We start from the raw sequence: 27,681 nt of genomic DNA, 5'->3' as shown, positions 1-27,681 counted from the left end.
CCGACCGCCTCACCTGTGCAAAGCACATCCTTCATCTGATGACTTCCTGTCATCTCCTGTTCACTTCCTCCACAGCACTTGCCAGTTTGTAATTAATTTATTCATACCAGTTTTATTTTTTTTTATTTATTTTTTTTGGTGGTACTGGGGTTCCTGGAAGCCCTTCTACCTCCGAGCTACACTCCCAGACCTATTTTATATTTTTGAAACAGGGTCTCTTACGCCAGCGCGGCTGGCTTCGAACCTGCGCGATCCTCCTGTCTCTGCCTCCCAAGCACGGGGATTACAAGCGTGTGCCACCACGCCCGGCTTCATACCAGTTTTAAATGTGAACTCTGCAAGGACAAGGACAAGAATGATGTCTATCTCAGTGGTTCTCATCTGGGGACAGTTTTGCCCCCAGGGGACATTTGGCCACTGGAGATGTTTTTTGGTTGTCAGAAGGCAGGTGGGAGCTCCTGGCATCTAATAAGTAGAGGCCGCGGAGGCTGCTAACCATCCCGCAATGTACAGGACAGGCGCGGCCCCCTCGACAGAAACATCCACCCCAAATATAAAAAAGGCCAAGGTTGAGCTGGGTGTGTTGGCACAGGCCTGTGATTCCGATACTTGGGAGGCTGAGACAGGAGGATGATGGGTTAGTGGGTAGCCTCGGCAACTTAGCAAGATCCTATTTTAAAAAAATAATAGGCCGGGCATGGTGGTGCACGCTTGTAATCCCCCGCGTTTGGGAGGCGGAGACAGGAGGATCGCGCAGGTTCAAAGCCAGCCTCGCTGGCTTAGGAGACCCTGTTTCCAAATAAAAATGTATAAAAACAGGTACCGGGAGTGTAACCCAGAGGTAGAAGGGTTTCCAGGAACCCCAGTACCACCAAAAGAATAATAATAATAATAATAATAATAATAATAATAATAATAATAATGGGCTGGGATATAGCTTGGAGGAAGAATGCCCCTGGCTTCAATCCCCAATACACAAAGAAAAAAGGTACCCAGGTTGAGAATTCGTATTATCTTGTTCACTGTTAGCACCAAAGCACAATGCCTTATACTTACTAGATGATGAGTATCAATTATATTCATTAATTAAAGAAGAATTGAGCTGAATGACCCCTCAAAACTATAGTCTCTATGCTACACATATTATTTTCTTGTCTTCTTTTTTTCTCCTTAGGAAATTAAGTATTTGGTGTTTTTATAATGGCTACACAAACTAATCACATCTTCCATGACCAAGATAATATATTTCTGGAAAATAATTGGTAAGCATGATTCTCTAACTTTGAAAATGAAAACAGCAGCAAAGATATTTCACTCATGGGAGTTGAGAGGGGAAATCCCTGCCTGGAGCAAGGCCTGAAAATGGCCATTGTAACATCATGGTCTCCCTTCATTGTCTAACCACCAAAACAGTGTGCTAAAATGCCTCATGAACCGGAGTCCACATCTTACCAAGCCTTGGCTCTCTCTTCCTATACAGAAATAAAAATGTTTCTAGAATCCTTTCAGGAACTAGGGGAAAGAAAGGAGACACCGGGAGTGTAAAGTCCGTGTCCAGAGCTGGAGGAACCATCAAAGCCCTTTCTGTCTTATAGCATGAAGAGAAACACTGACAGAGATCTAAAGAAGCAGCCGAACCCAAAGGATATGAATGGACCTGGCCACAGAAATGTGGACGACGGACTGCTGGTTACACACGTCAACCAGACCCAAGATTTACTGGTAAAAACCGAGCGCTTTTAGTGAGTATGAGGCTTACAAAACACGGCCAGGTAGCGCGGAAGGTGTTGAATTCTGAGCATTCCTCTCTTCACACAGGACCCCAAGACTTAAAAAGGTTAATTAAGCATTATTGTCTAATCCCCATCTTTAGAAATGAAGACTCTATATACTGTTTACACAAATGTTTTAGCCTACCTGACCACATCATTAACTATTTAGGAACATGTGAGATTTGGGTTATTAAAATCTGAAGTCTAAGAGAATTCTGAAATCCCCCTTTCTGAGATCTGGTTTTCTTTTATGATTCCCTGAAATCTAGATCCAGAAATTTGTTTCAGGAAGTGCTATTGGAGCAAGGAAGTTATGGCAGGAAAATTAACCTCTAGAATAACCAACCTATGGTTTTAGGTTGATGCTCTAGGTGTAAATGAGCTACCTGCCCAGGAGAGTGAGTAGATTGTCTGGAACGTAGAACTCAACCTGTCGTGGGGATTTTGCCATCACTGGTTGTCAGGTGTAATATTAGCCCATAATTCTCTACTATTCTACCCTAGAATTTAAATCTGATGCCTTTGAAATGATAATGTCAAAAGCTATGCAGTTAGCCGGGCGTGGTGGCGCACGCTTGTAATCCCCGCGCTTGGGAGGCGGAGACAGGAGGATCGCGCAGGTTCGAAGCCAGCCACGCGCGCTGGCTTAGGAGACCCTATTTCCAAATAAAAATGTAAAAATAGGTCTGGGAGTGTAGCCTGGAGGTAGAAGGGCTTCCAGGAACCCCAGTGCCACAAAAAAAAAAAAGCTATGAAGTTATTGTATGGGAAATTTAATAACCATAAAAAGTCATGTTTTACATTTTCTTTCTTTCTTTTCTTTTTTTTTCTTTTTTTTTTTTTTTTTGCAGTATTGGGGATGAAACCCAGGGGCATTCTACCTCCCAGCTGTACCCCCAGCCCTATTTTTTATTCATTTTGAAACAGGGTCTCACTGAGTTGCAAAGGGCCTCACTAAGTAGCTGAGGCTGTCCGCAAATGGCGATCCTCCTATCTTAGCCTCCCAAATGCTGGGATTGCAAGCTGTGTCACCATGCCCAGCTGAAAAACAAATTTAAGTAAAAGGAAATGAGGAAAGGTCGACAGAGTCGAGATTCTGAAGAATTCGGTAACTTCGATGTTGAGGCCATGGGTCTTTATCTAATTTCATATGAAAATGTGTACATGTGTGACTTCCCAGGTGTACAAAGGCCCACTCTTATATTTATCAGCCACAGAGGGCCCTCCTTTTTCTCTGAGAGCTGGAGGAAAGAAGGCAAGAATTGCCCAACACAAAGCCCTTGCCCTTCTCTATATGAATGAGAAGAGCTTACAGTAAAACCTATAGTGTGACTAGTAATGGCTCTTCAGATATTAGTAATACAAAATCCACATCCTAAAACATGGCAGATCACTTCATATACAAGAAAGGTGAATGACTAGCCTCCCAAGTTCAGCATTACCAGCCAGGAAGATGGTAGAGTCCTTAAAGACGAGAAGAGTGACATCTAGTGTTCGTTTGATGCAGCGCAGTGGGACAGGGACTGTGGCGGTGTCTCAAGGGCAGGATATTTCATTAGCAGGAAATCACATAATGAGAAAGTTGTCAGTCATCTCTCTCTCATTCTTTCCCAGAGATAATCACAGATCGGTGCTAATTATTATCGAGGCTACAAGCACAACCTGATCTCTACAGCTGGGGACTGAGTCTCGGCTCCACCATTACTTGCTGTGGGGCCTGGGGCAAATGACTTACATTTTCTGTGCCTCAGTTTCTTATCAGTAAAACTGGATTGTAATGATGGGGCCTAGCCATGCAGAGCTCAATGAGTAGATATTTGGAGAGTTCTTAGCTTATCATCAGCGCTACGTGTCTGTTTGCGGTAATTATTTTTTTTTTTAACAATTTTTTTTATTGAACATAAATAGTATACATTTACACTATATTTGGTGCCCTCTCCCCCCGCCCCCGTTTTCTCCCCCCCCCCCACCAATGGTTGGCCAGGTTAACCATGTCTTATTCATAATTTTACACATGTTCAGGTGAAGATGCTCCTTAATCAAGATCGGCCTTTCTCCTCTCCTATCTTTCCATTAAAACTTAGCTAGTATTTCCCCTCTAATATCTGGGGTCCTACTGGTATCCTTTGTGTTTTCTAGTTTGGGCATATTAGAGGAAACATGTGTATCTTCTCCTTCTGTGCTTGGCTGATCTCACTTAACATGATGCTTTCCAGGGCTTTCCATCTTCTTGCAAATGATAAAATTTTGTTCTTCTTTATGGCTGAATAGAATTCCATTGTGTGTATTTCCCACAGTTTTGCTATCCATTCATCTGTTGATGGTGATCTGGGTTGGATCCATATTTTGGCTATTACAAATTGTGCTGCTATGAACATAGGTATGCATATGTTGCTGTATTTCTCTGAATTCAACCCTTTTGGAAAGATACCCAGGAGTGGTATAGCTGGATCATATGGTGGATCTATTCCCACCTTTCTTAGGAATCTCCACACAGATCTCCATAGTGGCTGAACTAGTTTGCACTCCCACCAACAGTGTAAAAGAGTTCCTCTTTCCCCACATCCTCGCCAGCATTTGTTGTTGTTTGATTTCTTTATGCTTGCTACTCTCACTGGGGTTAGATGGAATCTCAGTGTAGTTTTGATTTGCATCTCCCTGATGGCCAGTGATGAAGAACATCTTTTCATGTATCTATTAGCCCTTTGTATCTCTTCTTTTGTGAAGTGTCTATTTAGTTCATTTTGTTTGCGGTAATTATGAGTGTGCTTTTCACACTTCTTTGGTACTTGCTAATTTCCTTTTGAAACAGAAGGCAGAACAGGTCTCAGGCATAGAACCTAAGGCCCACAATACTATCCAGCTGGAGTATAGTAGGCATTTTATGTTTATTGTCTTTGATTTATGGCGACTGCCTTCTTAGGACCAAACCTGAGGGGGGAATAAGGATCGTTGTTGATAACTATTTATGCAGAAACATGCAAGTTTATACCATGGCTCCTCAGTGCCCATTTCACAGGTAAAGAAAGGGAAATGGCTTCGCTAACAGAGCTAGTGCCTGGAGAGCCCCAGTGTCCTGAGCACCTCTTCTCTCCCTCTCCTCCTCTCCCTCCATCCTCCATCCTATGCAAAATTGCTCATTGAGCTTCGGCAGACAGTTTTCAGACCCTTGTCCTCTGCCTCACTGGCCACAGTGAAACCTCTTATGCATACGGACCCAGAGAGAACCCACTCAGGATGCAAACAGGTCCCCAGGAGACACTGCTGGATCTGGGCGGGGGTCCCAGTGGATTAAACAGTGCTCAGGTATATCCCACAGTCAGCAGATGCTGTGTGTGTGTCTGGGAAATGGAGGCGAGGGTCTCGAGCAGGACTGAGCTGGAACCCATACACTAAGTGAGTTCCTGCCAACTCTAGCAATATTTAAGGACCTTCCATGCCACATAAATGGCAGTAGTTATATGACAGCTCTTACAGAATCCCTGCAGCCTCTTCCCAAGCCACACTGCCCCATAATCCCTACATCCAAAAGACGGCTGCCTTTCTGGTCTTCCAATGCTCTGACCCTTCCCCACCACTGTGCCTGTGGGGGAGCTCGTTAGAAGCAGGCATTTGGTGTAACTAGTTTGGGGGAGATATTTGGCTTTTCCAAGTTGGAAGTGGGGACAAAAAAAATAGGAAAGCTAACAGACAGTGACCAAATCCTGACCATTCTGGGCCAATTGGCACAGAGGGTCTGGCCCAGAGTGCCCGTATATCATCTGGCTCTTGTGTTTGTATGCCCAGCCACAGAGCAGGACACAGTGAGTTACCCTGGATGGTCTGGCCACATTTGGGGATGAGGTGAGGGGTGAGGGCAGTTACCTTAGAACCCAGGCCTCCACGGCCAGCTCTTCCTTCAGAAAGGATAACGCATAGACTGTCAGAATTGGCAACTGGGTGTCCATGTCAAAGGACGGGAGGTGTCCTTGTCCTCCCGTCCCATGGATTTCTGTCTGTCTGATCCTGGTTTCTGTCTCACAGAGGCTACAGGGGAGTGAGACCCAGACCTCAACTTTGGAAGACTCTGAAGACTGGCTTTCAACTCACAGTTTAAAGTTCGAGAAGCTCACCATGGCTGATCTGCTAGGTCAGGGCACAGGCCTGCTGTAAGTCTAAAGCCACTATCCTCACTCCAGGACTGTGGCCACGCACTGGCCTGGGCCTGAGACACCCCTTCACAAGGCTTTTATTTTTCAGGGAGGAGGGCAGCAGTGTCATGCAAAAAGTGCGTTTCTCCACCCAAACCATATGCCAGTTTGAATCAAAGCTTTCTGAGTACGTATTTTTCTCAAAGTCCTCCCAACACCCCAGTGCTCCAGAAGTATACATTTCCCAGTCAGAAAGTAACTGTGTTCAAGCCACAGTTTCATGGGACCTTGGGCAGGTCTCTCCCCACCTCTCTCAAGCTAAAAAGTCGGACCAGATCAGTTTCTTTGAGCTGTTAAAATGTGTGGTCCCTTTGAATGAACACCTCAGACCTCACAGCTTTGCTTGATACTTAATGGTAAAAAATTGACTACTTTCAATGTCAAATTGGCTGGGCTCATACCTTTGCAAATGCATGCAAAATATGCCTGTATCCCCACTCTTAAATTGATTTCAGAAGCACAAGTTTATGTGCAAATATATACATAAAATATATATATAAACATATCTCTTGATAAGAAGACAGGACAGCATGGTCTTTAAGGTGCCATCCCAGATACAGCAATCCACGATCCATGATTACCATGGAACTGAGATTTTTTTTAAAGATTATAATGATAATTAATGGATAGTGTTTATTCATGCATCATAAATTCTGCAAAGGTCTGCAGACATTATGTTACTTAATCCTTATGAGTAATCAAACACTGTATTACTCTCCAGCCAGTTCACCCAAAGTCCATTGCTGAGTGAGTGATCATTGACAGAATGACCAGTTTGCCAAACTTATCAAAACATGTCAACTGTAAATTTCATAGCAATTTTTATTGGGTTAGAATGCTAAATAAGTCTTAAAGAATTTCACAATATTTCAGTTGACTGGTTTTAATTGTGAATACAGCATATTAAGGAAAATTAAGGTCTATTAAGCTAAATGGTCATTTGGCAAATTGATTTTCAGGGAACTGGCTTTCAGTAAATTGACTTTTGGCAAATTGACTTGGATAGAGTCTTTTTTCCGAGATTCATGTTGAGATCATGAAACACTGGGGCTGAGAGAGGTTACACACCTGCCCGAGGTCACAGAGCTGGATCTCATGTCCATTATGAAACTCATCCTCACGATTCCCATGAGCTCGTATCCATGGGTTTTCCTTGCTTCCTTTTCTCTGGCACCCCAAACGCCCCCTTCCCTGGGTGAGGACAGGTGAGTTAAACGTAAGAGACTGGCCCTTACCTTGAGCACCTGTCTTGCTCTAATGTCCAGCCAGTCACTGGAATGGTTTGCTTTGCAGTTAGGAAAGTTCAAGAAGTTCCCCTGGCTACTTTCCAGAAACTAATATTTTTGTTGATGATTCCAAGAAGCTGCAGCTACAGGGCCCCTGTCATGCCTTCGTGGTCAATGTCCTGGAGACTAGGGATGGTTTGATCTGAGAAGACACAGATCTGAGCGAGCGCAAGCATCTTTTTCCACCTTGCTCATGAAGACACGCACCTCCTCCTCCCCACCCACCCTCACCCTTCGTCCCTCCAAACCACAAAGTGATCCCTTTTACAAGGCCCTTGCTGTTATATCTGGTCCCCTGGCCAATGCATATATGAAGTTAGTTTTCCCTTTGCTAGGTTTTCTTATATTCTTCCAAAGCCTTAAAAAAAAAAAAAGTAAATCCCATCCACACCTTCTTTCCCTGTATGCCAGTAGCTGTTGCTCAGCAACGAAGCTGACCCTAGTGATGAATCTTTCTGGTGTCTTGACAGAGCTATTGAACTCTATCAACAGAGAATTCGGTGGCTCAGAGAAAACAGCAAGAAGGTAACAGGCAAGGGTTCTGTTCTTGGCCCTCTTTCACGCACACTGTCTGCATGGCTTAGAACTCTTTCAGTGGAAAGTGATAGATCTTCAGCTTAAACCGTCTGAAGCTAAAAAAGAAAGTTTTAACCTACATAGATGAAAAGCCCAGACACAGTGTGTGCAGGCACTCCTTGTGCCTGGGCTCTGCTTTCCACTGGCTTGGTTTCATCCTCAGGATGACTCCCCAGGCTTCGGAGCTTGGTCACCGGCAACTCTAAGTGTCATGAACTAGACAGCTCCAGTTGAAAGGAACCCCACTTCCTGTTCCCTCCCAAGTCCTGGGATTGATTCCCGTTGGACTAATTTAACCTGATCACTAGAACCAAGAGGTGAAACGTACTGACTGGTCAGGCTGGAACCTGGAACCTTCTCGCCCCTGGAAAGGGGGGAGTAGAGAAAGCAGGGAAGCCTCCCAAACATCAAGGACTGAGAAAAAGAGACCGAGGGTCACACATGGAAAGCTGGAATGCCATTATCTAGTGGAAGAGGGAATGGGCTCTGGACAGATGAGAATCACAAATGTCCACTGTACCATCTAACCTCTGGCCATAGTAAGATTTATGAGGTGAAGACTGGTCATATCGGCATAACTTTTCTTGAAGGTTTGATTAAACATTTTCCTTATTTCCTTAGATTCCAAGGGCAGAAGCATAAATGTGGACAGATTAACTGTGTGTGGGGTGTGTGTGTGTGTGTGTGTGTGTGTGTGTGTGTGTGCACATGCGCGTGTGCACGCACACACACAATTTACTTATGACTGAGCCAAAACATTCTACCATTGATGTTGTGGGGTCTGGATAGTGTACAAAAGAGACCAGCAACTCGGAAGATGTAAAGTCACAGATTTCACTCCACAGGGAGGAACTCTGGTACACCAGGGCTACACTCGGGTCTGAACCTTCTAAATGCAGCCCTGAGCTACTGGGGGGTACAGGTTTTACAGCCCCAAACGGCAGACCATCTGGAGTGTTCACAAAGGCTCGTTGGCTTCGTGGAGCTTTGCACAAAACTTACAAGAGACAGTTTGCTTCAGCAGGACAGGATGCAGACCCAGAGAGGGTTGTCTCCCCCAAAACCATAGAATGATTAACCCATACCTCATCTTCCCCGAAACCCCAAAATCAAGCCGGGCGTGGTGGCGCACGCTTGCAATCCCAGCATTCAGGAGGCTGAGAGTAGAGGATCGTGGTTCGTGGCCGGCCTCAGCTACTTAGTGGGGCCTTTGCAACTCGGTGAGACCTGGTTTCAAAATAAAGAATAAAAAATAGGGCTGGGGCTGCAGCTCAGAGGTAGAATGCCCCTGGTTCCATCCCCAGTACTACAAAAATTCCCTAAAATCTTTAGATCATCATGCCTGTCTTCCCCCAAACCCTAAAATCATTAACTCATGCCTTGTCTTCCGGGTCCAGGAACCAGATACAGTTATCTTACGGTCTTAATCTGGGCTGCGGGAGCAGGGGAGGCTGCCAGTAGCTCTTGATATACTTGATATCTTTTCATATCTCAAGTATAGACTTGAGCCATTTCTGTGTCCTATATCAACTGAGCTATGCACACAGGTCCTATTTTAGTTTTTATTTTGAAACAGGGTCTAAGTTTCAAACCTGCAATCCTCCTGTCTGGGCTTCCCAAATACTGAGATTACAGGAGTGTGTCAGCACACCCGACTGAAAATTAACCTTTGATTTACTCTCTCTCTCTCTCTCTCTAGCTTATTTCCTCCATAATACTTTATGGCTTCCTGTTTGGTTACACCCTTCGGCACAATCCTCAGCTGCTATTTAGAAACCTGGGACTGGCAGGTGCTGAAAGTGGTGCTCCCTGTTCCCAGGCCCCACCCCTTACCCACACCAGGAGACGTCCACATAGTGTAGAGGCTGCCCTAACAGGGCGTGACCTACGACTCAAATCTATGACCCTCTTCTTTTGCATAGACTGGTCGGCAGATGCCTGTCTCGGGCTAAGGCCCACCCCCTCAGGTTGCCCATGGTGACCCTGGGCAAGAGAACCCAAAGGCATGAAATCCAAATACTCCAAAAACCTCCCCAGAGAATGTTGCTCTCACCCACCCTCCCCCATGAGGACCCCCAGCCCTTCTCCCTCACACCCCTTCAGAGGGAGCTGCAGCGGAGCCATGAAACAAACCCAGATCTGATCCCAGAGCTCCCATCACCTCTAGATCAACTCGGGAGGCCTCGGAGGTCGATCAGGGAGTGACAGGACTGGCCTCAATTCCCACTGTCTCTCAAGAAAGCCGTGGGCAAGTGGCCCCACTTCTCTGGGCTTGCAGAAGGACAGAGGGGTCATAAAGTAACAGCACGCAGGCCAAATCTGACCCTCGGCCATGTTTTCCTCGGGCCCCCTCTCTTTAAATTCCGGTTCATATGCCAGGCGTAGTGGCACACACTTGTAATCCCAGTGCTTGGGAAGCTGTGACAGGTTGGTTGCAGGTTCAAAGCCAACCTCAGCTCCTTAGTGAGGCCCTCCACAACTTAATCAGACCCTGCTTCAAAATAAAGAATAAAAAATAGGGCTGGGAGTGTAGCTCAAAGATACAATGCCCCTGGGTTCCATCACCAGTACCGCAAAAAAGAAGAAAAAAAACACCAATATTTTCATATTAGGTGTCAAGATTTTAAAATCCTGATAGTTTAGGTTTGCTTCTAAACTTCCCTTGAAAGATAAGAATAGCTGCTGTCACTGGGATCCAATCCCTCTTATGTACTTGTCCAGTATTTCTATGGGATACATTTCTAGGATTGTAATGGCTGGGTTAAAGCAAATGCAGGTTTTCAGGTATGAAGGTTGTAAAACTCGAAATGGCAGCTTTTTTTTTTTTTTTTTTTTTTTTTTTTTTTTTACTTGTTAAAATAAAGTGAATCTAGAGGCTGGCTCCAAGTGAACTTCTGGCCCCTGAGGGTTAGCGACATCCCAGGGAGCCTTCTGCTTCATTTTGATCATGAATCCAACCAACATCTGTTGGGTGGATCACGGTTCTAGGAGGGAGAGTAGGAGCCTGGGCCACCCAGAGGTCCGGCCTCACTGCCACGCAGCGCAGCGGAGGAGGACGGTCAGGAAATACGTTAGCAAATCATACCCAAGGCCACCTGGCCCCAGCGACAGCGCCCTGAAGAGAGGGAGCAGAGAGAGCGGTGGGAGGGCCGTTTACAGAAAATGCTCACGGAGACCACTCTGAGGAGGAGACATTGAACACACAGCTAGAGGAAGTGAGAAGGCGGGCCATGCCGAGGCCTAGTGGGATTGAACTCAAAGGCATTCTATCCCTAAGCTACACCCCAGCCCTGTTTTATTTTTATTTGGAAACAGAGTCTCACTAAGTTTCTAAGGGTGGCCTAGAACCTGCGATTCTCCTGCTAGGATTACAGGTGTGCACCACCACGTCCGACAAGGTGAGAGTTTTAAGCAGGAGAGTGACAAGTTTAAAAAGGAAACTCTAAGGACCTCTAAGATGGGGCCAGAGTATCTGGGCTGATGTTCAGTGCCATTTATGGAGATGCAGGAGGTTGAGGAGGAAGACAAGATCTTTTTTTTTTTTTTGTGGTACTGGGGTTCCTGGAAGCCCTTCTACCTCTGGTATACAATCCCACGGGCTACACTCCCAGACCTATTTTTTAACATTTTTATGTGGAAACAGAGTCTCTTAAGCCAGAGATGCTGGCTCCGAACCAGCGCGATCCTCCTGTCTCTGCCTCCCAAGCGCGGGGATTACAAGCGTGCGCCACCATGCCCGGCAGAAGACAAGATCTTATCAAGTCTGAGAGACTTGCCAGACACCCCGACAGAGCTGTGGTGCAGCTATCGAATGCAGATGCCTGAGGTTCCAAGAGAGAGCTGTACAGACAGGGTCCCGGAGAATCACCAGCGCTCAGGGGGATCTGGAGATGGCAGGCTCCGGAGACCGCCTTGGGGAGTGGGCGCGGATCAGTGCTTCTCACCATGGTGGGGAGTGATTTTGCCTCCCTAGGGACCCTCAGTAATGTCTGGGGACGTTTTTGCTTATCACATCTGGGGAGATGGAGGTGCTACTGGCATCTAGTTTAGCGGCAACCAGGGAGTCGGCTCGACATTCTACAATGCACAGGACAGCTCCCCAGAACAGAGAACAGTCCAGCCCACACACTGATAGTATCCAAATTGGTGAACCCTGGTATAGATAAAAAGTGGAAGATGAGTTCTATTGCTCTGCTTCTCAAATTTTAATGTGCATCCAGACCACCTCAGAGGGAAGAGGGACTTGTCAAAATGTAGACTCTATTTAGGGAAGTGTGGGTGGGCCTGACATTCCGCATTTCTTTCTTTTTTTTTTTTTTTTTTTCGGGTCTGGGGATGGAACCCAGGGGCATTCAACCTCCGAGCTATACCCCCAGCCCTATTTTTTATTCTTTATTTTGAAACCGGGTCTCACTGAGTTGCAGAGGGCCTCACGAAGTAGCTGAGGCTGTCTGCGAACCGTGATCCTCCAGTCTCAGCCTCCTGAATGCTGGGATTACAAGAGTGGGCCACCACGCCCAGCTGAAATTCCACATTTCTTTCTTTTTTTTTTTTGGTGGTACTGGGGTTCCTGGAAGCCCTTCTACCTCTGGGATACACTCCCATGGGCTACACTCCCAGACCTATTTTTTTTTAACTTTTTTATGTGGAAACAGGGTCTCTTAAGCCAGAGAGGCTGGCTCCAAACCAGCGCGATCCTCCTGTCTCTGCCTCCCAAACTCTGGGATTACAAGCGTGCGCCACCACGCCCGGCAAAATTCCGCATTTCTAATGAGGGTCTAGAAGATAGCCTAGTATAGAAGATAGCCCCCTGGTATTTATACTTTGTTGTTCTTGTTTATTTTTGTGGTACTGGGGATTGAACCCAGGAGCATTATACCTCAAGATACACCCCAACTCTATTTTAATTTTTGTTGTGAAACAGAGCCTCGTTAGGTTGCTGAGAGCCTCAGTAGGTGGCTGAGGCTGATCTTGAACTTGTAAAGGAGTGGAGTGGTGAGAACAGGTCAGGGAGGGTCAGAGAAGGGAGGTTAGAATGCATTCCCACAATGGGAAGCAGAGAAATGGAGCCACAGCAGGAGGGAGAGGCCGGGTCCTGAGAGGTTTGTTTTCCTTTAAGATAGACAGTGGTACGTCCTGTTGGTGTGGTGATGGACTGGACAGTGGACAGGGAGGAGTTGATGATGTAGGAGAAGGGCAGATGACAAGAACAAAGTTCCTAGGTGACCAGAGAGGATCCAGGAACATGAGACAAAGGGTTTGGCTTTAAAACTTTGCTGGGAGAACCAGCCTGGGGGTGCACGCTTGTAATTCTACTACTTGAGAGGCTGAGACAGAAGGATCGCAGGTTTAAGACTAGCCTCAGCAACTTAGTGAGACCTTGTTTCAAAATGAAAAGGGCTTAGGATTCAATTCCCAGTACCGAAATAAATAAATAAACAAATGAAGAGTGCTACTGGTTGGCCATGGATTCCTTGGACCAGAAAAAGGCAGAGTGTGTGGACCTAGGAGCAGGTGGGTTAGTAGATTTTGCATGGAAAAATTTTTTTCTAAGTTCTTTTCGTTTATTTCTGTTTCCTCAGTAAAACTGGGGGCAAAATCACTTGCCGAAAGAGTACAGGAAGGGAAATGTTTAAGGTGTGAACGAAAATACTCAGCTCCAGCACAGAAGAGTGAAGTGAGCAGAAAAATCAGGCAGCCAGTAATGTCAGATTTAAGGCGGAGCGTCCAGTGTAACTGCAGCCCCTGGAGGACTGTCAATTGCGTGTGGATGAAAATTCCAACTCCCAGTACGGTTCTCACAGGACACACGTAGCAGTCACTTAGAAATGTGATTAGTCACTTACAGAAACACCACAGAGCTGTTGGGCCTGACACATCTGCCTTTTCCTGGCAGGACAGGCAAAACTCAAACAGGGACGTAGAGAGATGAAGATAAGCTGGCGCCATTCGATGTCAAGCTCCGTATTCGACAAAGGGACTTTCCATAGTGGGTGGGTATCATAAAGGGCATCATAAACTTTCTGCTGTAACCAGCCCAGATTTTTTTTTTTTTCCTGAAAGAGCTGAGCCTTGTCTAACACATGTGTTTTTTTCTTCTATAGTGACCATTTATAAAAAATAATGAGCTGGGCATGGTGGCATAGGCCTGTAATTCCAGTACTTGGGAAGTTGAGACAGGAGGATTTCAAGTTCAAGGCCAGCCTCAGCAACTTAATAAGGCCTTCCACAATTTAGTGAGACCCCGTTTCAAAATAAAGAATAAAATAGAGTTGGGGGTGTAACTCAGAGGTAAGATGACCCTGGGTAAAATCCCCAGCACCACAAAATTAAATTAAATTAAATTTTTAAAAGGCTGCCATAACCTGGGAGCAGACAATGCCCAGAGCGAGACCAGAACACCAGGTTCTGCTTTTTCTCTCTAAAATGGGGCTGCCAGCTGGGAGTGGTGGTGCACACCTGAAATCCCAGTACTTGGGAGGTTAAGACAAGAGGATCCCAGGTTCAAGGTCAGCCTCAGCAACTTCTTGAAACTCTGTTTTAAAATAAAAAATAAAATAGGGTTAGTATGTGTCGTTTGAGATAGAATGACCCTGAGTTCAAGCCTCAGTACTGCAAAAAAAAAAGGAGGGGGGAACTTCTGCTTCTTGCTGTTGAGGGGAGGGAGCCTGCAGGCCCTGTATCATGTAGAGCTGCTCATGTAGAGCCAAGGGATGCCCGGAGCTGTACGGTGGCTTCAAGATGCCCCCTTTGGTTCTAGGCATTTGGCCTCATCAAGGGGACCCGAGTGGGCATCCTGGTTGACGTGTCGGCGGCGGTCAGCAGTGGCCCTCAGAAGGATGAGTTCCAAAATGACCTTGCAGTAAGTCACTGGTTTGGGAGGTACCTGGAGCCACGCCCCACTCACCCTACTTTGTTTATAGTGAATGCAAAATAGGGTTTGCAAAGAACCGTTCACACTTAATTAGCACCTACAATGAAAGAAATACCTCAAATCCTGTGAAATCACAGTCGCAGTGTGAATTCCTAGTATTCTCACCCCAGCAGTGCCTACCAGCCAGACTTTGTCTCAATGAAGAGCGGGTTCCCTGGAGGGAGGATGTGAAGGCTCCGCACAGGGCGGGGCTGGGTGGAGGAGCTCTCCTGGTTTCTAGCTCAGTAGGGCAGCTGGAGTCAAATCCAAGCCACCTCCCCCACTTCCTGACTCTGGCACCGTGGCACCTAATCTCTCTGGTGCCTGGTTACCTCCTTTGTAAAACAGACAGGAATAATGGCTGTCTCACAGGGCTGCCACAGGGATGAAAGGGGTTTGTTCAAATGCCAAGTCCTACGCAGAGAACAATCTCGTGGTCTCTCTAAGGAGAGGTGCAGGGGAGATTTTTCTCAGGGAAATTCCTTGGGTTTTAGATAATAGGAACCACAGCAGCAACAGCCCTGTGTTTTTTGTTTGTTTGTTTTGTTTTGTTTTGCTTTGGGTTTTTTTGTGAGCCTGGGGATGGAACCCAGCGGCATTTGACCTCCGAGCTACACCCTTTGCCCAATTTTTTTTTTTTTTTTTTTTTTTTGGTGGTACTGGGGTTCCTGGAAGCCCTTCTATCTCCGGACTACACTCCCAGACCTATTTTTACATTTTTATTTGGAAACAGGGTCTCCTAAGCCAGCGCACGCGCGGCTGGCTTCAAACCTGCGCGATCCTCCTGTCTCAGCCTCCCAAATGCTGGGATTACAAGTGTGTGCCACCACACCCGGCTTGCCCTGTGTGTTTTATAAAGGCCCAGCACAGCCTTTAGGGGCACACGCGGGTCTGTTGTCCAGACGTGGCCACCCCATTTGGGGCCCCGGGGGACAGGCCAGTGCAGGCTTCCCTCACAACAAGTCCTCGGGGCAGTTTCCAAGATACCCCAGCCCAGCGGGGTCATTAGCCAGGGCGAGGCTCATGCTGGAAGAGGGACAAGTGGACACTCCCCAGCCACAGCTCATCCCAGCCCTCAGGCCTCAGAGGGATGCCTCTGTCCTCCCTCGGGTTGTTGTAACCTATCCAGGTGAGAATAACTGTCCACAGCCAATTATTAGTCCGTCAAGCCACACTATTACTGGTTCGAACCTGGACCCAAGCGCATGTGTCTCCACATAAGTGGCAAGGGCCCCGATCGCCATTTGGGGGGAATTTTTATACAGTTGTACAACATTTTGCAAGTCATTCTGTTACATCATTGATGACGCTTTTTGAATTTACAGCTTCCATCCAATAAGGTAACTTGTACAGACAGTTTTTAAGATAACAGGGTAGGGGTAGGGGGTATCTTATCTATGGTATGCGACCCTGGGTGGATGCTCTTAGCTAGGGCGGATGCCCTTACCTAGGGTGGATGTCTTAGCTATGGAGGATGCTCTTAGCTTTTCCAGGAATTATCCTGTGAGCCTTTTCCCGCCTAGATGCCTGGGCCTGCAACTGATAGGGGAACTTAAGGTTTAAACTTATTTAGGGCTATTTAACTTTAAAAAAAAAAAACACTCTTGTAACTATTTATTATTAATTACCACAAACTTATTATTTTAAGATTTTGACTATTATTGACTTATAATTATTACACACAATATTATTGATCAACATTATTAGTTTAAGCAATTACTTAGCAACTACCCCGCACTGCACTGTCATAGCACACTTTGTTATAAAACTTTAACCTAAAATTTTAAACACAACAGGGTGGGTGCCACAGGTAGGTTCCCGGGGCCCAGCCACAGCACAGGCTACAGGAGACCCGGTGGGCCAGAAGCAAATGTCAGCGTGGGGCTGGCCACACAGCGGAGGCTCACACCCCAGCCCAGAGTGGGAGCCAAGGCCAGAGAGTGAAGCTGGCTCCGCCTGGCCCCTGGCTCTGGCGAGCAGGTGTCATCCTTTTGTTTGGCAGAGCCTCATTGATGAGCAGCTGAGCCTCAAGGAGAAGCTATATGTCCTGTCCTTCGGCACCGCCACCCAGGCCCTCTGGCCAGACCCCGTGGAAGTCAGCGCCTCCACGTGAGTGGCTCTCCACCGCTGCCAGGTGGCCTGCTGTTCACTGGCCTTCCCAAGTATCCATGTCCCCATTCAGTTTTCTTTTCTTTTCTTTTTTCTGCAGCACTGGGGATGGAACCCAGGGGCATTCTGCCTCTGAGCTAAACACCCCAGCTCTATTTTTTATTCTTTATTTTGAAACAGGGTCTCACTGAGTTGCAAAGGGCCTAAGTAGCTGAGGCTGTCCTCGAACCTGCAATTCTCCTGTCTCAGCCTCCCAAATGCTAGGATTGCAAGCTTGCGCCACCACGCCAGGCTTCCCATTGAGTTTTAAGATACAAACTCCAGGACCCCAACAGGTGATTGAGAACAAAGCAACAACTTCAGCTGGGCATGGCAAAGCATGTTTGTAATTCCAGTACCTGGGAGGCTGAGATAGGAGGATCGAGTTCAAAGACAGCCTCAACAGGTAATGAGACTTTCATCAACCTAGCAAAACCTTGTTTCAAAATAAGAATAAAAAAGCCGGGCGTGGTGGCACGCAAGCTTGTAATTCCAGCACTTTGGAGGTTGAGACAGGAGGATCACACAAATTTCGAAGCCAGCCTCAGCTACTTAGTGAGGCTCTCAGCAACTTAGTGAGACCCTGTTTCCAAATAAAATACAAAAAAATAGATCTGGGAGTATAACCTGGAGGTAGAAAGCCCCTGGGTTCCACCCGTAGTACCACAATCAATCAATCAATAAGTAAATAAGAATAAAAAATAAAATAGGGCTGAGGATGTAGCTCAGAGGTAGACTGCTCCTGGGTTCAATGTCCAGTGCCACAAAGCTACAACTTCACAAAAGCTGGAACACAGGCAGCCAACAGTTTGGGGAAGAAGGCCATTCCCACAAGCAACCCACAAAGTGAAAGACAAGACCCTTTTTTATCCAGCAGACTAGCAGAGATAGTTTTATTATTATGAAAATAACATGCACACTTTTAAAAATGAAAGTAGGCTGTGCACAGTGACACCTGCCTATACTCCTTCGAAAGGGAGACTGGGGGCTGGGAGTGTAGCTCAGTGGTAGAGTGCTAGCCTATAGAGTACGGGGCTCTGAGCTCAGTCCCCGGTGCTGTAGGATGGAGGGGAGACGTCTGGACAGCTAGAACCAAACGCAGGGCCTCCTGCATCCCGGAGAGCGCTCTACCACAGAGCCACGCCCCAGCTCAAAGCTTTCCATTGTCAGACTGAAAGGTAGGAGCATAGCTGTTGTATGAAGGCCTCCAAGACAAGAAAGGACCGAGCTGTCATTTTCCCTCTCCCGGAGCTCTCTCGGAGTCAGGGGATTCTCTCCATGCTGAGATCTGAAGTAGAGTACATAATGCATCTACTGTACTATCTACCCTCGTGTGTGTGTGTGTGTGTGTGTGTGTGTGTGTGTGTGTGTGTTGCCGGGATCAAACCCATGCTTCACGCACGCTGGGCAAGCACTCTCCACTGAGCTGCACCTCCACCCCATACTGTGCTTTTACTGGTGTTTTAGAGATTACTCCTACTTATTACAAAAAGCCGACTGTAAGACAGTAAAACAGTATCCAGGCTTACACCAGCACCGCCTCTCTTGGTTGCATCCTTTTCTCTTGGGCTTGATTTAGCTTCCTGCCTTGTGGTTCCCTGTGGCCCTAGGAGCCACAGACTGCACCGCGTGCACACACCACGGGCCGGGCACCTCGCAGGCCACACCATCTCGGTTCATGTAAATACATTCCGTGATGGTCACACAAGGACAAAATCTCCAAGTTCCTGAGAACGTGTCCTGGTCCTTCGGTGGGGCCTGCCTCTAACCAGGGTGCTGTTCTCCACCCAGCCTCCAGGAATTCAAGCTCTGGGCAAAGACACTGCAGCCTGAGGGAGGTAGCAATTTGCTGCGAGCCCTGAAGAAAATCTTCACTCTAAAGGAACTGGATTCTCTGGTGACCATAATGGGAAGCTGGTAGGTCTCCCCTCCCGAGTGGTAACCGACTACACAAAAGGGGCCGAAGGACCAAACTATTGTTTGAAAAAAGGATCACCAAGCATGATTCTTCCCCCCCCCCACAAGAATGAGTAGATGTTCCCTGGGAATTGCCATTTTTCTCTGGAACGTTCTCAAAGTAGCTTGACCTGGGGTATTCACTTCTGCTCTTCTCCCAGCCCAGATCAGCCTTCTGAAATCCTGTCTGACTACATCCAGCAGTCCACCATGGGGAGGAGCCTCATCATCCACGTGGTCACCTACAGATGTGATGACCAGGTGCCCTCTGTACGTGCCTGTGGCTCGCCAGGCTTCCTTGGGGTTTGGCAGTCGTGGGCTGGGCCAGCCTCTGCGGCTTCGAGCCTGGGCAGGACCCCCAGGCCGCAGGCCAGACCACATTCTCCCGTGCCTACCACCCCAGTCACAATGGCAAGCACTGGAGAGCCGGAGGCTCAGGCCCGCAGACCTTGTTGGAGTGATGGTATACCCTGGCCGGGCTGATCCTGTCCTGTCCCGCAGGCTGTCCTGAAGAACCTCGCAGAAGTGCTTGGGGGCTACTATCATTGCTACAGCCCAGAGACAGAGGTAAGCCCTCTGCAGACACACAGCCCTGACTATCCACCTGGGCCCAGAGCACGGCCAGGACAGACCGCGCCCTGCACCGCCTCAGTAGGCTTACACTTGTGAGATCAGGCAAGCGAAAGGACAACCTGAGGTCACAGAGAAACCTTGGTCATGGCGTATGACAAGCTGATTGCATGCCGGGGAAACTGCACCTGGCTACTGTCCAGATGTCCCTGGGAAACTGCACCTGGCTACTGTCCAGATGCCGGTGACACAGGCCTGGCACGCCCCTGGTGCCACCAGAGCCCTGAGTCTGAAATGATCACCCCAGCGCAATCTCTTGCAGACATTGGCTGCTGCAAGGGCCCCAGCAGGCCCGAGTAAACCACCTGCTCTGTCTCAGCCAATCCATTAGCTTCCTGATCTAGTGAACAAAAACGTCATCCACTGCAGGTAGCAGTTAGCAAACGTGTACATTTATTTTTTGTTGTTGTTGTTTGCAGCACTGAGAATTTGAACCCAGGGCACTCTACCTCTGAGCTAAATCCCCAGTCCTATTTTTATTTTTTATTTTTTTTGGTGGTACTGGGGTTCCTGGAAGCCCTTCTACCTCCGGGATACACTCCCACGGGCTACACTCCCAGACCTATTTTTTTACTTTTTTATGTGGAAACAGGGTCTCTTAAGCCAGCGCGGCTGGCTTCAAACCTGCGCGATCCTCCTGTCTCCGCCTCCCAAGCGGGGATTACAAGCATGTGCCACCACACCCGGCCCCCAGTCCTATTGTTTTATTCTTTCTTTTGAAATGGCCTCACTAAGTAGCTGAGGGCGACCATGAACCTGGATCTTCCTATCTATAGATCTATTTGGCAGATTATCTGTTTAGATATTGGCGATTATCTGTTTAGCCAATAGGCTGTGCCTGATAGCAATCATAAGTAACCACGAATGAGTATTGTATCCACCAGTGTGTTCAACTGTCAAGGTCTATTATTTTATGCCAGTGACTCAAGCTCAGGCAACACCCTTCTTGTATCCTTATTACCTAGACTCTGTTTATGGGCACCACAGACTCTAAGAACAAGTAAGGTGAAGAACATGAATGAATTTGAATTGGCCCAGTACTTGGGAGGCTGAGACAAAAGAATCACAGGTTCACAGCCAGCTGCAACTACTTAGGCCCTCCGCAACTTAGTGAGACCCAGTATAAAATCAAAATAAAAATAGGGCTGGTGGTGTAGCTCAGAGGTAGAATGCTCCTGGCTTCAATTTCCAGTAACACACACACACACACACACACACACACACACACACACACACACTATGAATGAAATTGGCTACTTTATATCAGCAGGCTGTGGTGGCACAGGCCTGTAATCCCAGTACTTGGGAGGCTGAGAGAGGAGGATCGCAGATTCAAGGCCAGCCTCAGCAACTTAGTAAGACTCTGTTTCAGATTCTTAAAGAAGGAATGGAAGTATGGCTAAGAGGTAGAATGTCATTGGGTTCCATCAAAGGGAAGAAGAAAGGAGGAAAGGGAAGAAGGAAGGAAGGAAGGATATATATATCTGGTACTGAGAATGGAATCCAGGGGCTTTCTACCTCCAGATACACCCCCAAACCTACTTTTTATATTTTATTTGGAAACAGAATCTCACTAAGTTTCTGAGAGCCTCACTAAGTGGCTGGGGCTGGCTTTGAACACGTGCGATCCTCTTGTCTCAGCCTCCAAAGTACTGGGATTACAAGTGTGCGCCACCACGCCCAGCAGGAAGGGTATGTCTCTGTAGGAACAGCGGCACAGGCCTATATTCCCACCAGTGCAGGAGGCTGACAGGAGGACTGTGAGTTTAAGGCCAGCCTGGGCAATTTAGTGAGACCTTGTCTCAAAATAAAAAATACAGCGTGGTGTGGTGGCGCACGCTTTTAATCCCCGCGCTTGGGAGGCGGAGACAGGAGGATCGCACTGGTTTGGAGCCAGCCTCGCTGGCTTAAGAGACCCTGTTTCCAAATAAAAATATTAAAAATAGGTCTGGGAGTGTAGCCCGGAGGTAGAAGGGCTTCCAGGAACCTCAGTACCACAAAATAAATAAATAAATAAATAAATAAAATTAAAAATTAAAATAAATAAAAAATACAAAGGGCTGGGAAAGTGGTAGAGTGCCCCCTGGGTTCAATCCCCAGTACCAATAATAAGGAAAAAAAAAAAAAAAGAAGAAGAAATATCTTATCTCTATCAACATTCTTACTGCCATAATTCAAAACGCCAGACCACACAACTTAGAGGGAGGAAGACGTATTTGCTCACAGTTTTTGAAGATTTAGGGTTCAGTCCATGCCAGGATGGGTCTGTGGAGCACAGAGCCTGGTGATGGAAAATGGAGAGACTGAGAACACACATGCAGGGGTCTTTTCTTACATCATGGAGGTCAAAAGCAGAGAGGGGGAGAGAGGGAGAGAGAAAGAGAGAGGAGAAAGCGTGCGCACACACTATATAATCTCCAGGGCCACACCTCCAGGGACCCTCCTTAACAACCAAGCACCTTCCAACATTGCTACCTTATTACCATGAGGAAACCACTACAAATCTTAAAACCTATGCCTCAGCTGGGCGTGGTGGCACACATTTGTAATCCTAGGACTTGGGAGGCTGAGACCGGAGGATTGCAGGTTCAAGGCCAGCCTCGGCTACTTAGTGAGGTCCTCTGCAACTCAGTGAGACCCCGTTTCAAAATAAGGGATCAGCCAGGCGTGGTGGCGCACGCTTATAATCCCCGCGCTTGGGAGGTGGAGACAGGAGGATCAAACAGGTTCGAAGCCTACTGCGCTGGCTTAAGAGACCTTGTTTCCAAATAAAAAAGTATAAAATAGGTCTGGGAGTGTAGCCCGGAGGTAGAAGGACTTCCAGAAACCCCAGTAGCACCCCAAAAAGTAAATAAATAAAATAAAGAATAAAAACAGGCAGGGCTGGTGGTGTACCTCATAGGAGGTAGAATGCCCTGGGTTCAAACCCTAGTACCATCAAAACAAAACAAAACAAAAACAAAAGCACCCCATGCCTCCTACCTGTTGAATTATTTGTTATTTCCCCCTCCTGATGAAGAGACAAATACAAAGAATTCGTCTTCTTTAACGTGAGCAAAATAATACAAGGATAACATAATTTACAACAGGTTTTCTGGCAGGGGCAACAGACCATGTGGGTACTGTGGCGAACTAGGTGGCACCCGCCCCATCCAAACAGACGGACTCTGCTCCGCCCAGCCACCTGTTGCTCAGTAAAAATGTGATCTTCGTGTTAGGTCTTCCAATCTTTCAAGAAGAATCAGAAATATGTATTTTTTCTATGCATTTAAAAATTGAGACATTCACACATCATAAAATTAATCACTCTAAACAATCCGTTGGTGTTGAGGATGTTCACAGCTCTGGGTAACAGCCACCTCTATCCAGCCCCAACACACTTTCACATTTTCATCTCCAAAGGAAACTGCGTACCCACGAAGCGCTCACCCCTAGCTTCTCCCTGCCCGACTCCCAACCCTGGTAATCCCGTCACCTCCTGCCTCTGTGGATTGTGTCTGGCTACTTTCATCTAGCAAGATTTTTTTTTTTTTTTTTTTTTTTTTTTTTGGTGGTACTGGGGTTTCTGGAAGCCCTTCTACCTCCGGGCTACACTCCCAGACCTATTTTTACATTTTTATTTGGAAACAGGGTCTCCTAAGCCAGCACGCGCGGCTGGCTTCGAACCTGGGCGATCCTCCTGTCTCTGCCTCCCAAGCGCGGGGATTACAAGCGTGCGCCACCACGCCCGGCTAGCAAGATATTTTCATTTCTGTTCTTTTCTTTCTCTCTTTCTTTCTTTCCTTCTTTTTTCTTCTTTTTCTTTTCCTATTTTTTTGATACTGGGGATTGAACCCAGGAGCATTCTACCTACTAGCTACATCCCCAATCCTTTTATACTTTTTATTTTGAAAGAGTCTCACTAGATTGCTGAAGCTGTTCTCAAATCTGTGATCCTCCAGTCTCAGCCTCCCAAGTGCTGGGATTACAGGCATGTGCCACCATGCTCGGCTTAGCATGATGTTTTCAAGGTTCACCCATATTGTAGCAGGGCTCCATTGAGCGGGTATTCTACTCCGTCGAGCAAGTGTTACTACTCCGTTCAGCCTGTAAAACTACCCCATTCGTTTCTGTGGCTGAAAAACATTCCATTGTCTGGCTAGGCCACAGTTTTTTATGTATTCATCTGTTGGTGGACATTTGATTGTTCTACCCTTGGGCTATTGTGCACGATGTTGCTTTGAGCAAGTGTGTACAAGGATCTGACCTCACCCCCATTTTCAGTTTTGGGATTCTATAACTAAAGTTATATAAGTTATAAAACTATAGGTTGTATAGGAATTGCTGGATCTGATGATAATTCTATGCTTAATATTTAGAAGCTGCAGACTGTTCACCCAACAGCTGTACCATCTACCACCCCACCAGCACTGAGAAGAGTTCTGATTCTCTACATATTCCCAAACACTTGTTACTTTGTATTTGTTATTATTGTTATCATTATAGCCTTCTGAGTCTGCACAGAGTGTTCTTTTACATTTTTACTCTCTCTGTGTGTGTGTGTGTGTGTGTGTGTGTGTGTGTGTGTGTGTTACTGGTGATTGAACCCAGGAGCATTCAACCTCTGAGCTACACCCACATCCCCTTTCATTTTCTGTTTTCGAAGAAGAGTCTCACTAGGTTGCTGAGAGTTTCACTAAGTTGCCAAGGCTGGTCTTGAACCTGCAATCCTCCTGGCTCAGGCTCCCAAGTACTGGGATTACAGGTGTGTACCACCACACTTGGCTCTTTTACGTTTTTGAAGTTAGAAAATCTTTCAGTTGTTCAAAAACACCACAAGACAATATTGCGCACTTGGTACAAAACACATTTGCAGGCTCTGTTTAGTACATGGACCCCAGGTCGTTACCTTACTTTAAACACACCGCCACTCAGCTTTGGGAGTGGACTTGGTGGCTTGCCCTTCCCTGTCTTGGCCACTCTGGTAACCAGGTGATTTCTGAATGGCTGATTGCTCCTACTGCCCCCAGCTCTACACCAGTCGGGAAGTGGATGAACTCCAGGCTGAAATCCAGAAGGCCCAGAGCCTCCTCAGCCACGTGCAAGCCCTGACGCAGCACGACCCCTGTGAGGAGCTGGCCTGCCTGATGAAGAAAGTAGGTACTCGGCTGTTCACGTCTGGGAATTGCCTTCTGGCTTCTGCTTTTCACTTTATTTTATTTATTTATTTATTTATTTATTTATTTATTTATTTAGCAGTACTGAGGATAGAACCCAAGGGCATCCTACCTTTGAGCTATACCCTCAGCCTTATTTTATTTTTATTTAGAAACAGGGTTTCACTAAGTTGCAGAGGGCCTCAATAAATTGCTGAGGGTGGTTAAGAACCTCTGATCCTCCTGTCTCAGCCTCCCAAGCACTGGGATGACAAGAGCGCAGCACCACACCAGGCTCAGTTGTTACTTTATAACTGTGATGAGGAGAGGCTTTGCTGGGTCAGGGCTCCCTGGAACTCCTATTTTTTATTATATGCTTACCTTCTAGTTCCCAATACTAACATAGCAGTGTGTGTGTGTGTGTGTGTGTGTGTGTGTGTGTGTGTGTGTGTGTTACTACTAGGGATTAAACCCAGGGGCATTCTACCTCTGAGCTTTATCCCCAGCCTTATTTTATTGATTTTGGAACCGGGTCTCACTAAGTTTCTGAGGGCCTCACTAAGTTGTGAAGCCTGCCCAAGAATCTGTGACCCGCCTGTCTCAGCCTCCCAAGGACCAGGATTACAGATGTTGCCATCACACCCAGCTTACACAGCCCTTTAAGTTGAGCTCTGTGGCTAATTCCCAGGAGAGGGAGAGAGGAAGTGGGAGGGGACGTGGGACCGCCTTTATCCACCAGGCAGCGTTCACAGGGGACTGGGCGAGTAGGGGAAAGTGAGACGGTCCAGCTCTGAAGTGTGTTTATGTAACGAGAGCTTTCTAATTTAATTTAGATGTCCACAGGGATCACACAGCCGCTCATGAGTCTCTTGCCCAAACCCCCAAAGCACGAAGCGCCTCTCACAATCGAGTTCCCGAGCTTGGACAAGACTTCCGCAGAATGGCTGAAGATCCATGGTCTTAAAGGTAGATCCCCAAAGAGGGTGGAAGCCAGGGGGTGAGCTACTTATTTTACATACCCCCAGGCCCTGCCTCAAACCCCACAATTTATTTTATTCAGCCAAGAAATTAAGCCTTTATCAGGTTCTGGGGCCCAATGCCTTCTCTCCGGTGGAAGAATTTGTGCCTATTCTCCAGAAGACCGTATCATCAACTATTCATGAGGTAATGCAGATTCGGGGCTCCCTCCCGTCCTCTGCAGGGGGCTCCCTTGTGGCATCGCCCATCTTATTATATGTTCAGGCAACAAAAGCCACAATGGAACCGCAGAAGCCTGGTGGGCCTGGGGCTGCAGTGGGCTGCGGGCTTCCGACGCGGGACTCGAGGGCACTTGTCAGATCTGCAGTCACAGGGTGGGGGCTGCAGCTCAGCACACAGCACGTGTTCAGCATGCATGAGGCTATGGGTTCACTCCCCAGCACCAAAACAAGAACAAACAGAAAAACCAATTGTCACTGCTGTTTTTTAAAGATCTGAAGGTGGAGCTCGAGGGTGTAAAGTGGTCCGACTCTGTGAAAGGTCTCCTCCACTCACACGGAACAGACTTGTGCCCTGTGTCTTCTCCTCACCATGACCTCTAGGGTGCTCCTGTGATGCTTAGTGCACGTAGATTCCCTCTAGGAAGCCAGGCGGCGTGGTGGCGCACGCTTGTAATCCCCACGCTTGGGAAGCTGAGACAGGAGGATTGTACAGGTTCGAAGCCAGCCTCAGCTACTTAGTGAGACCCTGTTTCCAAATAAAATATAAAATAGGTCTGGGAGTATAGCCCGGAGGTAGAAAGCCTCTGGGTTCCACCCCCAGGACCAAAAAAAATATATAGATCCCCTCTAGGTATGAGCCATTGAGAGAAAAGACTTTTCCAGCTCTGTGTCCCCCATGTCTAGTACAAGTAAGGGCCAATGGGTACCTACTGGATGACTGGAAGGAAGGAAGGAAATGGTGGATGAGTGGGTGGGTAGATGAATGGATGGATAGGAATATTGGTGAACTAATGAAATGTAGATGGATGGGTGGGATGGATGGATGGGCAGACGGACAGATGGGCAGACAAACTGATGGATGGATGGACGAAAAGATGGATGGATGCATGGATGGATGGATGGATGGATGGATGGATGAACAGATGGAAAGACGGAAGGAAAAATGGAAGGATGATAACAACTGAATAAAGGAAAGAGAAAAAGATGAAAAATTAAGAATAAGTCAGGTGTGGTGGTGTACGCTTGTAATCCCAGTACTTGGGAGGCTGAGACAGGAGGATCACAGGTTCACGGCCTACTTAGGGAGGCACTCCACAACTCAGTGAGACCCTGTTTTGAAATAAAGGATAAAAAATAGGGCTGGGAATGTAGCTTGAGGGCAGAGAATGTCCCTGGGTTCCATCTTCAGTACCACAAAAAAAATTAAGAGTAAAAGAATAGAGTAGTAGAAGAAAGGAAGGATAGGTACATGGAAAACTCAATGGAAAGGTGGAAGGCCAAAGGGAAGAAGGAGGAGTGGGAGATGGATAATTCTAGCAGTGGATGGATGTGTGACAAGATGAACAGAGCGTTAGAGACAGCTATGTCACTTGGTGGAGGTTGGAAAATTAGACATTCAAGGTCCATGAAGGCCTGTCTGGGTCTCCAAACCTAACCAACCATGGCCAGCATGCTTTAAGTTATCTGACTCTGCTCTCTATTAACAGACCCCTCCAAACCATATCTTTTTTTTTTTTTCTGGTACTTGGGATGGAACCCAGGGGCATTCTACCTCACGTTACACCCCCAGCCCTATTTTTTATTCTTTATTTTGAAACAGGGTCTCACTAAGTTGCAGAAGGCCTCACAAGTTGCTGAGGCTGGCTGTGAACCTGTGATCGTCCTGTCTCAGCCTCCCAAGTAGTGGGATTACAAGCGTGCATCACCCCACCCAGTTTATCTAGCCATATTTTAAAAGCTCTGATGTTTAGTTAATTTATTTATTTATTTATGGTGGTACTAAGGGTGGAACCCAGGGGCTTTTCTACCTCTGGGCTATACTTTCAGACCTATTTTATACTGTATTTGGAAACAGGGTCTCACTAAGTTGCTGAGA

The 27,681-nt window shown here is 47.0% G+C and overlaps 1 protein-coding gene across 1 annotated transcript in view; it reads left to right on the top strand.

The window, feature by feature from the left end:
• Nucleotides 1-1,200: 1,200 nt before the first annotated feature.
• The window catches only part of VWA3A (von Willebrand factor A domain containing 3A), a gene marked incomplete at both ends in the record, with an annotated part of 56,451 nt that continues 29,970 nt past the window's right edge, over nucleotides 1,201-27,681 (top strand). Inside the window, 13 exons of the mRNA XM_080703927.1 lie at nucleotides 1,201-1,262; nucleotides 1,596-1,722; nucleotides 5,796-5,920; nucleotides 6,012-6,089; nucleotides 7,719-7,773; nucleotides 14,585-14,686; nucleotides 16,740-16,846; nucleotides 18,677-18,802; nucleotides 19,003-19,111; nucleotides 19,343-19,408; nucleotides 24,481-24,606; nucleotides 25,440-25,572; nucleotides 25,667-25,770. Coding sequence (XP_080560053.1) covers nucleotides 1,201-1,262; nucleotides 1,596-1,722; nucleotides 5,796-5,920; nucleotides 6,012-6,089; nucleotides 7,719-7,773; nucleotides 14,585-14,686; nucleotides 16,740-16,846; nucleotides 18,677-18,802; nucleotides 19,003-19,111; nucleotides 19,343-19,408; nucleotides 24,481-24,606; nucleotides 25,440-25,572; nucleotides 25,667-25,770 — 1,320 coding nt within the window. The remainder of the gene's footprint in view (nucleotides 1,263-1,595; nucleotides 1,723-5,795; nucleotides 5,921-6,011; nucleotides 6,090-7,718; nucleotides 7,774-14,584; nucleotides 14,687-16,739; nucleotides 16,847-18,676; nucleotides 18,803-19,002; nucleotides 19,112-19,342; nucleotides 19,409-24,480; nucleotides 24,607-25,439; nucleotides 25,573-25,666; nucleotides 25,771-27,681) is intronic.

This window comes from Muscardinus avellanarius (assembly GCF_963383645.1).
Source record: "Muscardinus avellanarius genome assembly, chromosome: 10".
Lineage (NCBI taxonomy): Eukaryota > Metazoa > Chordata > Mammalia > Rodentia > Gliridae > Muscardinus > Muscardinus avellanarius.
The sequence above is the reverse complement of the archived record's forward strand: the minus strand, read 5'-3'. Positions and strand labels throughout refer to the sequence as shown.